General features: G+C 42.5%; 1 protein-coding gene across 1 annotated transcript in view; it reads right to left on the bottom strand.

Annotated features, from left to right (window-relative positions):
• Positions 1 to 438: 438 nt before the first annotated feature.
• OTC (ornithine transcarbamylase) overlaps positions 439 to 15314 on the bottom strand; it is a 136362-nt gene continuing 121486 nt past the window's right edge. Inside the window, exons 7-10 of the mRNA XM_044286642.1 lie at positions 13435 to 13488; positions 12974 to 13123; positions 9342 to 9479; positions 439 to 887 (exon numbers count right to left, since the gene is read on the bottom strand). Coding sequence (XP_044142577.1) covers positions 828 to 887; positions 9342 to 9479; positions 12974 to 13123; positions 13435 to 13488 — 402 coding nt within the window. The 3' untranslated portion in view covers positions 439 to 827. The remainder of the gene's footprint in view (positions 888 to 9341; positions 9480 to 12973; positions 13124 to 13434; positions 13489 to 15314) is intronic.

Raw genomic sequence — 15314 nt, 5'->3', positions numbered from 1 at the left:
TTTTTTAAAACCATTAAATGCCTAGGTAATTCACACATATGTGAAAAGAAAAATGCCATTAAATACATCCTTAAAGACATGTGATATTCACAAAAATGGAAAAAGAACGCCAGAATTCTAAATTCATGTGTGAAAGGAGCCTTAAGGCCCCTTTCACACGAGCGTGGCGGATTGGCTTCAGATGCTTTCAGGGTGTGTTTAGTGAAACTCGCACCATTTTGCAAGCAAGTTCAGTCAGTTTTGTCTGCGATTGCGTTCAGATGTTCAGTTTTTTCTGCGCGGGTGCAATGCGTTTTGATGCGTTTTTCACACGCGTGATAACAAAAAAACTGAAGATTTACAAACAACATCTCTCAGCAACCATCAGTGAAAAACGCATAGTATCCGCACTTGCTTGTGGATGCAATGCATTTTTCACTGAAGCCCCATTCACTTCTATGGGGCCAGGGCTGCATGAAACAACGCAACACAAAACTGATGCGTGAAAAAAAAACGCTTATGTACACAGACCCATTAAAATGAATGGGTCAGGATTCAATGCGGGTGTTATGCGTTCATGTCACATTTTGCACCCGTGCGAAAAACTCACTCGTGTAAAAAGGGGCCTTAAACAGGATACCTATCCTGTCACCATGCATCATTTTGTTGTCCTGTTGCATCCTGTTTTAAGGATAAATTTGCCCAACAGAAAAAAAAATACTACCTTTCAACAGGATGCAAAATATCTGGTATAAACCTAGACTTAATTATTTGTATTGAAGCTTTCAGTCGGGGCTCATTCTTGAGAATCAGTCTGCAATTACCATCCTGATGAAATGTGCTGGAAATTAGAACGTAGGTCTTGGCATCTGTGGCGAGTAATCAGTCAGCAAAGAGACCATCACCCCCTGAGGAACAAAGAACAGACATTACTCTAAAATACCGGGATACGGTATAAATGATATTAAAACATCCATTTCACACAGAATACACTATATATTAGTTCTCTGGGACATGTACAGGATAATCAGCAGAAAGAATGGATATCCCAGGTTCTTATAATCACTGACTTCCACCATTCTGGCCCCACTGGACCGGAAAAATTCTAAAGGACTAGCTCCCTGCTTTTAATTTAAAATCAGCCACATGACGATCTGTGCTGTAGTTCGGTCTTCATGGCCTGGCTTTATATATCCCAGTGTAGATACACAAGGCATGCACAGAGGGGAGAAAAGCAATAAACCGATGGCTACAAATAGAGATGAGCGAATTTCTAAAAAATTCGATTCGGCCAGTTAGCCGAATTTTTTGTAAAAATTCAGTTCAATCCGAATTTATTTGTGGTGAATCATGTTAAAAATGGCTATTTCCTGGCTGCTGAGAGCCTCTATAGCAGTGTAGAACACTGTGCCTTGCAGTAACACGCATAGGGAGCCTGCTGTGGTAGTGAAACAATATTGTGAGTCAGTGCACACAATATTGTGAGAAGTGCACACTTCACTTATTTGGGCAGTTAAGGGGCCAAAACTGACCAAATAACTAAAGTGTGAATTCAGCCTCATTATGTAAGCGCCAAGAAGAAGCGCACTACTTTTACACCGTCGGCAGCTGATTCCACATAGATGTCTACAGAACCTGTTCTATTAAACTCTTATACAAGTAGAGCCCCCCGACAGAGTGGAGAGGGTGTCAGTAGTAAGTTTGTGTTGACGTCACTGATTATTTTGCCCTTCCTCTGATCCGTCAGAACAATAACCCACAAAAAACGGATCCTGTCTGTGGAACATCCGCCTTCACTCGGTCAGCATTTGCTCAATAGTCCATCAGTATTGCTAAAGCCCAGAAAAAAAAAAAAAACAGGAGTGGATGTCAAACAGATATTTGCATGTCTTCTGTGTTTTGTACCCACTTCTGCTTTTGGCTACCAAATCATAAGCCAATTCTGATGCAAAATAGGGACCATAGGCCTTACAGCTGTTACATAAATAGGATCCGTTGTGCGTCTCATTTCTCCTTCCTTCTGACAGATCAGAAGAAGGGTCAAATAAATGATAATGTCAGCCAGCCCAAAAGGCAAAATAGTGGCCCAGTCATGAAGTGGGGAGGGTGGGAACAGCATCAGAAATCCACAGGCCCTATGACATAGTGGTGAGGTGGAAGCAGCATGAGGAGACCACAGAGTGGCCCAATGACAGAGTCTGGAGGTGGCAGCAGCATCATCAAGAGGCCACAGAGTGGCACAATGACAGACTGTGGAGGTAGAGGCAGCAGCATTAGAAGGAGGCCAAAGGGTGGCACAATAACAGTGTGGAGGTGGCAGCAGCAGCATGAGGAGACCACAGAGTGGCATAATGACAGTGTGGAGGTGGCAGCAGCAGCATCAGGAGGAGGCCACTGGGTGGCACAATGACAGCGTGTGGAGGTGGCGGCAGAAGCATCAGGAGAAGGCCACAGGGTGGCACAATTACAGTGTGGAGGTGGCAGCAGCAGCATTAGGAGGCCACAGAGTGGCAAGGTGACATAGTGTTGAGGAAGCAGTAGCATCAGGAGACCACAGAGTGGCAAGGTGACATAGTGTGGAGGTGTCAGCAGCATCAGGAGACACAGAGTGGCAAGGTGACATAGTGTGGAGGTGGCAGCAGCATCAGGAGACCACAGAGTGGCAAGGTGACATAGTGTGGAGGAAGCAGCAGCAACAGGAGACCACAGAGTGGCAGGGTGACATAGTGTGGAGGTGGCAGCAGCATCAGGAGACCACAGAGTGGCAAGGTGACATGGTGTGAAGGTGGCAGCAGCATCAGGAGACCACAGAGTGGCAAGGTGACATAGTGTGGAGGTGGAAGCAGCATCAGGAGACCACAGAGTGGCAAGGTGACATAGTGTGGAGGTGACAGCAGCATCAGGAGACCACAGAGTGACCCGGCGACAAAGTGGAGAGGTGGGTGGCAATTCCAGTACCAGCTGAAGTTGGTGGGTGAAAGAAGGAGCACTTAGCATCAGATGTGTGGCATCAGGCGGGTGGACGCATCAGAATAGTAGCTGAGGCAGGTAGCCAGAAGAAACCGGTCTTTTTTGTGAAAGTGTTGGTGTGGCACCATGGATGATCTAGTCTGATGCATCAGGCATTGGTGGGTGAAAATTCTGGCTGATACATGCCTGATTCATCTCTCCACATTTTAGGTGGACAGGTGAGTTCTTCTTGGGGTAACTATGGCCCCAACTGCACTAAACACCCGCTCAGATGCCACACTACTGGCTGGGCAGGACAGCTTTTCCAGGGCAAACTCTGCCAGTTGTTGCCACAAATCCAGTTTGACTGCCCAGTAGTCCAGCAGATCTTCAATGTGGGGTGGCAGGGTGCTGTCCAAGTATGCCACCAGCTGCTGGTTCAGGTCCTGTTCCAGGTCTAGCTGCTGCTGGTGAGTAATTTCTTCACTAGGCAAGTGAAGAAAGCTGCTCATCAGCGACTCTAGACTCAAGTTGCTGCTGATGGAGCTGAAACTGCTCCTACCCCCCCACCATGCCACAGCAGCCATGGCAGAGGAACGTGAGCGCAGAGGCCCCCCCCCCCCCGGTCAGACCTGCGAGAGAGTGGATGATGGCGCAGATAGGCAGCGGATGTCTCTAAAGTTGTTCAGATTGCCCTCCCTCTCAGCGGGTGAAAAAAAAAGGTCCCCATTTTGGACTGGTAGCAAGGGTCCAACAAGGTGGAGAGTCAGAAGTCATCCCTCTGCCAAACGGTGACAATTCAGCTGTCACTACACAAGTGAGCATGCATCGGGACGTGATTCGGAGGGACTCACTGCCTCCACCTCCACTGCATATTGCCACAGTGTGTCTGGATCTGGATCCTCTGCCTCGTCTTCCTCATCGCCCTGTAGCTTCACTTGCTGCTCCTGCTCCTCCTCTCCTGTCACCTGTGTAGAAAAACCACTCATTTCGCTACACATTGCTTGTGCTCCAATGTCCTCCTCCTCCAGTTCAGCCCCCACAGGTCTCATGTGGCAGTGAGAGCTAGGCGCCACGTCTCCAGTCCCCAATCAGCCAGATTTGTTCACCCCGTAGTCCTGGCGACTGACAAATAACTCCTCAAAGGGCCTGAGCAAACCGCAGGTGTCACGCATGAGCTGCCACTGGCTGACATCAAAGATACACAGGGGACTACCCCTGTTCGCTTGGATCATCAAGAAATCGTTTATGGCATTTCTCTGTTCATATAGTCAGTCCAACATATGGAGGGTGGAATTCCAATGGGTGGAAAAGTCGAATATCATCCTATGTTGGGGGATGCTGTTCTGCCGCTGCAGCTCAAGGAGGGTGTGCTTAGCGGTGTACGAGTGACTGAAGTGCATACAAAGTTTCCTGGCCATTTTTAGGATGTCTTGCAAATGAGTGGAAGACTTCAGGAACCGCTTGACAACCAGATTGAACACGTGTGCCATACAGGGCGCATGGCTCAGCCCTCCTTGACGCAGCGCCGATACCATGTTTTTCCTGTTGTCGGTCACCATGGTTCCGATTTTGAGTTGTCACAGAGAAAGCTAGGATTCAATTTCTTGATGAAGGAAAAGCAGTTCCTCCCCTGTGTGACCCCGTTCGCCCAGGCAAACGAGGTGCAGAACAGCGTGACACCGCCATGCCCTACACATGTGGTTTGCTGGAGGGGCACTATGAATTGTCCCTGCAGTGGAGGCTGAGGACATGGTGGAGGATGAGGAGGCAGAGGCGGACATTGTCGCAGGACCGATGGTGTGAGAACATGGAGGCGGAAGCGGCATCACATGGCCAAGTTGCTGGTGTGGCTGTGCAGGAATCACATTCACCCAGTAAGACGTAAAGGACATGTATTGTCCCTGACCGTAGTTACAGCTCTACACGTCGGCGCTGCCGTGCACTTTGGCAGAAACCGACAGGCTCAAAGACTAGCCCACCTTCTGTTCTACATATGGTGCAAGGCTGGTACTGCCATTTTGGCGAAGAAATTACGGCTTGGGACTCCCTACCTTGGCTTGGAACTAGCTATTAGTTCTCTGAAAGGTGCAGAGTTCCACCACTTGGAAAGGGAGGGACTGCAGCACCAGCAACTTGGCCAGGAGCACATTTAGCTTCTGCGCCATTGGATGAGTGCATGCATACTGTTGTCTCTTGGCAATCGCTTTGGTGATCGATTGCTGAAGGACCTACTAACGAGGAATAAGGGGCGGAGCAGGAGCATCAGGACGAGCAGATGATGGGAAGGACAGACAGCTCCCTTTGGCTGAGGTGGTGGAGATTTGACTGCCTGAAATTAGGTGTGTGCCACTGGAGCCATGATTCTCCCAGGCCACTTTATGGTGACGCTGCATATGTTGACGCAGGGCCTTGGTGCCAACATGGCAACGCTTCACCACCTGCCCACAGATTCTACAAATGGCCATGTTCACCTCCTCCGGCGGCTTAACAAAAAACTGCCACACCCCCGAGTAGGTGATTTTACCCCAACACTCCGCACTGACTGACTGCTACTGCTGCTGTTTCCGTGAACCCCTGCACCACTAATTTCCGGATAGGTAGGCTCCTGCAAAGTGGGTGGTCTACCCCGGGCATGTTTGGCTCCTGAACTCCCACTGCTGCCACCCTGCTGACTCCTGGCCACGCTAGCGACTTGCTTCTCCCCCACTGCCTCACGGGCAAGCTGCCACCCTCTTCTCCCGATGATGATGAAGCCCCTAATTCACCCGGCTCCCAAGTCCGATCAGCTACATCATCAAAATCGAGTACTGTCTGCATGTCACTGATGTCCTCCTAAACGGTTTCTGGGTCAGGAGCCTACTGTCTCCTCCACATCTTGGCTGGCCAGTAGCTGCTGACTGTCCTCTAGTAGCTCATCTTCGCTGTATAGTGGAGCTGAGCCCACAGCATATAATACTTCTCTTTCTGAGGGAACAGAAAAGGACAGAGGCAGGTTGAGGACAGGTGAGGGCACAGGGCCTGCTCCCGAGCCATACAAACTAAGGGTTATGTCTGACGAACTCACTGATTTTCTCCACTTATACACGCCACAAAAGGCTTTAGAACATATAACTGCACCACTGAACGGCAAATAATATATATTTTAATGTGCCACTAATACACACCAAAAAGGGCTTTAGAACATATAACTGCACCGCTGAAAGCCAAATAGGCCCTTATTTTTTTTCCACTTATAGGCACCAAAAAATGCTTTAAAACATATAACTGCACCGCACAAGGGCAAAAAAGACGTAGAATTATTTGCTTGTAATAAACTCTGTTAATGGCTGTATCACATAGCACTTGCACCCCAATAACAAGAATGGTTTGCTGGAATTACAGAGATGTATAATGGCAATTTGTATCCGCAGTCAGTGCAGCAATTGTTCCTATTATCCAGGCTGTAAACGCCAGTACTGAACCCTGTTCTGCTTCAATACTATGGAATTATTCCTCCCTATCCTTTCCTCGAACTTCTATACAGCAAAATAAAAAGTTTAAAGTCTTTCCTAGCACTGTCCCTAGCACCTGCTAACGTCTCTCCCTGCGCTAAGTACACTGGGAAATGGCTGAATCCAAGATGACTGAGGCTATTTATAGGGCTGTGACATCACAGGGCTGACTGGCTGCTGATTGGCTGCATGCATGGCATTGTGGGTGATCCCTTGTTCCCAGAGTTCCTTGCTCCATGTCCTAACACATGCAGCAGCCATTTTAGTAGTTACCACAAAGCGTGAGGGAATTGGGATTCGGTGCAAATCAAATTTTTCCTGAAATTTGGATCGAATTCCACTTCGTTAACTTCGATTCGCTTATCTCTAGCTACAAACAATGATGAAAAAATTGGCCTTTTTCAAGTTGCTATGTAAAACAATCTTCAGGTTTATAGTGAATTATGAAATCCTCTACAGATAAAGTATTTTTTGCAAGGTGTTTTTCGCACTGTCAAAAAACTGACTATGGCAGTTTTCCCTTAGCTATCTTTATATGACTTTAAACCTCCAGAAAAACCTCCTGTGTAAAATTGTACAATTAAAAAAAGTAACCCCCTAACTCCTCCTCCCCCCCAAAAATGTAAAAATTAAAAATGCATGGCATTTTTCACCAGTGAAAAAATGCCCCCAAAAAGGTGTGTGGAAGAAGCCTAATGGATATTCGGGTTTTAGTAAATAAATATTATATTTGTGAAAGAAAACATTCAATCATTTCCCTATATACTGTAAGTTCTGTATTGATTTCTTTATCAATTTCAAGATCTTTGCTTGCTGTTTTTAATAGGAACTTTCCATGTGACTGCAAGCAAAGACCTTTAACCACTGCTGCCACCATCTGTGCCTCAAAAATTTCCTGGAGAACACATTTAAAGGAGTTATCCAGGAAATGATATTGATGATCTATCCTTAGAAGAGGCCTGTGCCCTCTGTGAGTGCAGCAGCCTCTTCCAAGGCCAGCGACATCACTGTATATCGGTCGCATGGACTCGTTGCAGCTGCCCCATTCAAGGTAATGCAATAACAAGCACAGTCGCTATCCGATGTATGGAAAGCTGCCGGGAGCCCGCTCCGGTGAGCACAGCGGCTCCCTGAAACTGCTGATCCTGAGGATAGATTATCGTTGCATTTTGCAGGATAACCCCTTTAAGGAGGCTGCCTATTTTGGCTTTAAAAGCACATTGATTTTTTTTTTCTACATTTTTCAACAGACACAGTAAAATAGCAATACCCAAAGTATCTAGTTTTTATATTTAACTACTGTTTCACAATAAAACACTCAAAATAATTTGTTTTTGTGTCGTCATATTCTGAGAGGCATATGTTTTTCATCTCTCCCCCGTAAGAGATGTGCAAGGGCTTTCCTGCTGGACGAGCTAATGTTTTCAATGGTATCACGTTAGGACTACATAATACGGTACTTTTTAGTTGCCTTTTGTTAACTCGACTATTTAAAACTGCAGTTCTGGCACGGTTTATTTTTTTTATGGGTTCACTGTGTTTGTTAAATAATGTTGATAATAGTTATTAAGATCAGATAATTTTGGCTGCAGTGATATCTAATACTGTATGTGTAATTTTTTTTATGTTTTATTTTTTAATAAAAAAAAAATACATTTTATCAAACTATTCTACTAGGGGACAAGGGGAGAACTTGTGATCCATTAATCATCATATAGTACACTTAAATACTTCTGTACTGCAGGGGACTGAAGGGCTGACAGAGGGAATCAGTTTCCTCCGTCTAATTGCTTAGGTGCTGTGGTTGATATTTATGACTGCATCTAAGAGACTGATGGAATTGTATATGTTTGAGCTGTGCTTTTGCTGTTGATCTTTTTGTGACAGTATCATTAGAATGGCATTGAAGTGGTCGGATCTATTCAGGTTAGAGCCATACACCAATATACTGTGTGGTGATTTGATGAGAGATTAACAACATTATTAGGTGTGAAAGAGTACTCCCCTTTGAATTTATACATTCAGGATTTGTACACGAGTGGTGGAAATGCAGGTGGAAAATTAATTGCGTATAGCAAAAAAGTGAATGAGAAGCAAACACATTTTTTCCCACCCATTGTGTTTATTCTGTGGGTTTGCACTGCGGTAAAATCCGCAGCAAATTGCCCGACATTTATTTGGATCCATGGCATAATTTGCTGAAGATTTCTTTGCTGCTTTTTATGTCCCCTGACATACACCGAAAATATATAGGGGCACATTTATTACGACCGGCATTTTAGATATCTGAAGGTGGATTGCCGAAGTTGTGTAGATACATAACCTTTGTCCATCCAGCGCCGATTCTAAATATAATGTAGCAAGTAGGAAGGATCTGCACTCGACTTATCGCCCACACAAGAAAATAGCGAACTTCAAACCAATAGCAGAAGAATCTCAGCGGACCATGGCTTCTTCAATTCATATGCTTAGTATTTATTCCATAAATCTTTACAGTAAATGGACGCGTTTCGGCCCGTCCAGCCTTCGCCAGCAAAGGCTGGACGGGCCGAAAAGCGTCCATTTACTGTAAAGATTTATGGAATAAATACTAAGCATATGAATTGAAGAAGCCGTGGTCCGCTGAGATTCTTCTGCCCTTGATTCTAAATATAAAACATCTTCCTTACATTTAGACCATTTTTTATGTTTAAACCAGGTGAAGAATATGATGAATGAGACGGGTTTGCCGGCCCATTCCCTTTTTCCACCCATGCCACACCCACTTTTTTAGACCTGGTGTGAGCGGGAAGAAAAGTTGCAGATTCTGCCACACCATGGCGCACAACAGAATCTGCGACAGATGGCATATATCTGGTCATAAATGACCCCCATAGTTTTTTGGGTCTAATAATTTTTTCTATAATATTTTTAGCATACCATAATTGTCCACTTTCTATTTTCTGCTTCTTGGAAAACAAGTGATTTAGGGGAATAAAAAACCTCATCATCAACCTCTTCAGGCTTTCTTGGTAAACAGTGAAGGAATGTCCAGTTGGGCGCTGCCAATTTCGCTGTCTATTTAATAAAATGAAAAATACATGAAATTCCATTATCTAGTTTCAACATGCATAAAACATTTAACTAAGACAGCACCAGTCGTCAACTATATTTTCTGAATCATGATTGTCCTTTTTGGAAAAGTCCTAAAACAAGAAAAAAGGCAACCACCAACTAGAAACCCAGACTATTGTGTTGGTGGTAGCCATCAATACATGCAGCCAGCACTAGAGGTTAGTGGGTGACAATTTTCATTTACTGCTGCAGCAGGTCTCTAGCACTGGGTTTTCTTGAGCCACAAAGCTACCTGGAACTGGGTCTGTGTTAAAGACAGCAGGAGCTGTCTGGTCTAGACAATGATATTGCATCCTCCAGCCAACATCATACACTAGTGAAATAAAGTTGCAAAATAGTACTATATATAAATTTATCTATATTACCTTTTTTTGAAAATTGCTCTACCATTGTTCTTTTAAAAATGCTAGTGAAAATGTTCGCAACACCAACCACCACTAAACCTAGTTCAACCAAATTTATTGTTTCATTTTAGCCAACCAATGACAGGCCACCATTATTTGAAAAGAAGTCAGCCATGTTTGAACTTTTTTGTCGATTGTCAGACAAAGTTCTCTTTGTAAAATTAGATCTCCAAGTATTGTTCTTTGAAATAATGTTCTCATAACCTTTCACGAGTTTCATTGAACAAGTATGGCCAGTTTAAATGACTGTAATGGGCAATGTGGACTAAAATGTGCAAGGCAGTATCTGCGAAACAGTCGTTCATCAGAGGATCATTCAGTTGTGTAACCATTAGCCTACTTCTAATTAATGTGTAGGCCACCATTAGATTGAGACATAGGGTGAGAATGTATCATGATGGAATTTTTTTAAGTCAGTTTTGCTCTGAGTTTGAAATGTTGCACATTGCTTGATAAATTTGGCTCATCTATAAACCTATTACCTTTGCTTAGAAAAGCTACTCCAGTTTCCCTATGCTACTACTCTACTGGAGTGGGTTTGCAGCTTTTTTGCAACTTTCTAAAAAAGTCAGTGATGAATCTGGAATTAAACTACTTAATATACCTATCCAGGCCCACCTTCTCGCCTACCTTTCAAAAGTAGCAAGGGTGGTGTAAAACGGCAGAAGGAGCAATTTTTGGCTCAAAATAGAACTTGCACCAAAATTTGTGCTTTTGTATGCGTACAGGCCTGACACATTTCCTTTTGTGTCAATGACTGGAATATTACCAGCCTTTGTCATTCCTAGAGGGGTTTTACTCAGGATGGGCAATTAATATTTGATCAAGAGTGGTCTGATACCTGACACCCCATCGATCAGCTGTTTAAGAGTAGCTCCAGCTAGAACTACACAGCTCTGTTCATTGTGTTCATTAACTTAAGTGGGAGCAGTGCTGCAGTTACCGGCTTTATCTAATATAAAATGGGCTGATCTACAAGGATGTGGGGTGTCAGTCCCCACAAATCAGATATTGATGACCTGTCCTGAGGATAAGCCATTAATATTAAAATCCTGATAAACCCCTTTAAAATTTCCATTCAGTATTAGGAAATAAGTCCATTATACTGTGAGCTTGTGCAGAGAAGGGTTTACTCATAGGTGTATCCTTTTTTATTCTGTATTCCTTCTTTATTGTGTGTCTGTGTAAGTTTGGTTATACAGTGGATATAAAAAGTTTACACGCCTCTGTTAAAATGTCAGGTTTCTGTGCTGTAAAAAAATGAGACAAAGATAAATCAATCATTTCAGAACTTTTTCCACCTTTAATGTGACCTATAAATTGTACCACTCAATTGAAAAACAAACTGAAATCTTTTAGGTAGAGGGAAGAAAACAAAAAAAATTAAAATAATGTGATTGCATAAGTGTGCACACCCTCTTATAACTGGGGATGTAGCTGTGTTCAGAATTAAGCAATCATATTCAAAATAATGTTAAATAGGAGTCAGCATACACCTGCCATCATTTAAAGTGCCTCTGATTAACCCCAAATAAAGTTCAGCTGCTCTAGTTGGTCTTTCCTGAAATTTTCTTAGTTGCATCCCACAGGAAAAGCCATGGTCCACAGAGAGCTTCCAAAGCATCAGAGGGATTTCACTGTTTAAAGGTATCAGTCAGAAGAATGGTACAAAAGAATTTCCAAGGCATTAGATATACCATGGAACACAGTGAAGACAGTAATCATCAAGTGGAGAATATATGGCACAACAGTGACATTACCAAGAACTGAACGTCTCTTCAAAATTGATGAAAATACGAGAAGAAAACTGGTCTGGGAGGCTACCAAGAGGCCTGCAGTAACAGCAAAGGAGATGCAGGAATATCTGGCAAGTACTGGCTGTGTGGTAAATGTGACAACAATCTCCTGTATTCTTCATATGTCTGGGCTATGGGGTAGAGTGGCAAGACGAAAGCCTTTTCTTACAGAGAAAAACATCCAAGCCGGGCTACATTTTGCAAAAACACATCTGAAGTCTCCCAAAAGCATTTGGGAAAAGGTGTTATGGTCTGATGAAACCAAGGTTGAACTTTTTTGCCATAATTCCAAAAGATATGTTTGGTGCAAAAACAACACTGCACATCACCAAAAGAACACCATACCCACAGTAAAGCATGGTGGTGGCAGCATCATGCTTTGGGACTGTTTTTCATCAGCTGGAACTGGGGCCTTAGTTAAGCTAGAAGGAATTAATACCAAATTTCCAAATACCAGTCAATATTGGCACAAAACCTTCAGGCTTCTGCTAGAAAGCTGAACATGAAGAGGAACTTCATCTTTCCGCATGACAACGACCCAAAGCATACATCCAACTCAACAAAGGAATGGCTTCACCAGAAGGAGATTAACGTTCTGGAATGGCCCAGCCAGAGCCCAGACCTGAATCCGATTCCGATAAAATCAAAAGGTGCTTCAACAAAGTATTCATTTAAGGGTGTGCACACTTATGCAACCATATTATTGTATTTTAATATTTTTTTCTTCCCTCTACCTAAAAGATTTCAGTTGAGTTGTACAGTTTATAGGTCACATTAAAGGTGTAAAAGTTCTGAAATGATTTATCTTTGTCTCATTTTTTTATATCCACAGACACTGACATTTTAACAGGGGTGTGTAAACTTTTTATATCCACTGTGTATCTTGATCTGATTTCAGCAGTCAACAATTGATACAACACAAAACCTAAACTCTGTCATTTCAAGCTGAAAAAAAAATCAGACATTAATGTTCCTCAATGAAATTATTGACCGGTCAGAAAATCTTTCCCCATCACCACTGTACTTTTCAAATCTCTTCTAGACCTAGAGATATTAGAAAATCTTAGGCTTTCAAATTCAGATTTGGTGCGCCTATCTATAAGAAGTTAAGATTTAACGCAAAGGGTGGCAAGATTCACTTACTAATTCGGCATTGAGGTGTGCTACCAATATCTGATCCTACAGAATTAAATTTATACATTTTATTGAACAAATACCCGCAACATCCATCATGTACCTGCATTGTGATCTGGTAACCTTTGAAATCCTGCAGACGCTTTTTCTTCTCCTCTTCTTGCCCCATGCTCACCCACGTGTCTGTAACCAAAACATTGGCACCACGGGCAGCTTCCAGGGGATCATTTGTCATAAGTAGCTTAGTTCCAGACTAGGAGACAGAAATATGTGCTGATCAGGCAACTTCCTATACATTACTGCGCAATGCTGATATCAGATTAGCATAGCAGCAAGTCCTGGAAGACAACTAACAATATGATTAAGTACCCTGTGATATAATAATAAAGTTGACCGCATGTAGAAATCTTGAGCTCATGTACCAGTTTCATTGAAGTCAGTGCAACCACTTTTTTCTATGGTGTCAGATGTGGTAAAATAATATTATATATACAGTATATATATATATATATATATATATATATATATACCGTATATTTTTATATATAAATTATCTATATTTACCTCTTTTGAAAATTGCTTAGCAGCTGCAGTAACAGTGGAATTTGGTTCATACCCCTGAAATAAAAAAATAACAGCAAGTGTATACATGCAATATAGTAGTATAAAGACATCTGTTTTTCTAATTAATATTTTTTTATTCTAGAAATACAGTAGCTGGATAAAAGTAGGATGAATTACAGTTCTGACCAGTCAACCGTCAGATAATTAGATAACAGACATAGTGGAGTCAAGAAAAATAGGTATCACAGGAAAAGCACCACTAAAACTTAACTTTTAATGTCAGAATGATATAAAATCACTTAGTACCACCTCCTACCAAAAAATCCTATAAAGGAGATTATGAAAAAGAAAAGAAACAAATATCCCTACTCCTTTCCCTATTTCTATTTAAAAACTACCTAAAAACGGAATGGCCGCCACGATAGGGGAGATCCCGTGTTAGGAACCTCCTGGTCTCCCTAGTTAGTCCCTAACACAGAGAAAGATCCCATCACCGAGATCACAAAATATACTAGTCAAAAGGTCAGGTCCGAGTGTCAACCACATCTATTTGCGCAACACCTTACTATTTGCAAAAGTCAAAACAGGCCCACACCTGTGAAAGAAGCACCTCCGCACCATATGCATGGCCATGCAAACATTACCATAACGGAAGAATTTGGATTTCCAGGACTCTGAGTACAGAATCAGCCAAGCAGTACTCTCTATTAGTCCGGAGACACATCACTTCCGAAATCCCGCGAGATCCGGTATTAGCGAGCTACAGGAGCTACAAGCCAGACGCCGGAATTGTTTCACGCTGCCTATCTACCGCATACGTCCATAGAGGCGTCCACGAGATACACTGAGTGGAAGGTAGGAACATTGTTTCTGTGAACCGCATACGATGAGGTTTACCATCTGAATGTGTACGGCAACCTGACTATATCACTGATACCTAAGGACACGGAGACACGTATCTATATGAGAGCAGGAAGTGTTTGGCTTACCTGCCTAATTGCTATACTAGCATTGGATCAAGCGCATATGAGTCGGCTAACTCACTGACTATTCAAGTGTGCGCACGGGACAGTAAAGCGCATTATCACTAACAACTTCTCTGATTCAGTCATATATATATTAGTGGTTCTGAATACAAAAGACTGTTATTACTCAACCATCCCTATATGTGGTATTGATTATTATGTATTTTATCCATTTTATTTTCAGATTTTAGATTCTATGGTATAAATATACACGTGTGATATATTGTGATTTCATTAAATTTTAATTCACCACAACTTGGAGTCTAAGTGTTGAGTGCTCGCCCTTACTTGGATTTTTGTTATATTTATTACTTGAGGAGGGGTGTTCCTCTATACTGGGCTAGAAGCACCTAATCCAGAAGCCCGCCTGAGGTGAGCCACCATTTTGAGTCTTTAGATTTTTCACTTTCAGTTGTAAATTAAAAAAAAAAAAAAAAAAACGACATCCATATATACATTTTTTGATTAATTTATTGTTCTACATGTCTTTGATAAAAAAAAAAAATAAAATGTTTGGGTAAAAAAAATGGTTTGGGTAAAAGTTATAGCATTTACAAACTATAGTACAAAAATGTGAATTTTATGACAAGACACGGAGGCTACTATTGCATCAACTCTCTTTACTGATCTACCATAGCAGCAAAGAAGACAACTGAATTTACATAAGAAAAAACCATGGTAACCAACTCCACCCCACTATCCCAGTATATAAAGGCTCAGCCCTCTGGGATCCTCCTCTTTCTTTGCTGCTACCATGGCAGATAAGTACTTTCTTCCTTGTCACGTTTTCTTATGGTATATGGCCATTGTAGCAGGGTTTTTCTTGTAGGAAATTTTTGTATGTCTTTGGCCTGA

The sequence above is a fragment of the Bufo gargarizans genome, chromosome 3 (genome assembly GCF_014858855.1).
Source record: "Bufo gargarizans isolate SCDJY-AF-19 chromosome 3, ASM1485885v1, whole genome shotgun sequence".
Lineage (NCBI taxonomy): Eukaryota > Metazoa > Chordata > Amphibia > Anura > Bufonidae > Bufo > Bufo gargarizans.
Note: the sequence above shows the minus strand (reverse complement) of the source record. Positions and strands in the feature narration are given on the sequence as shown.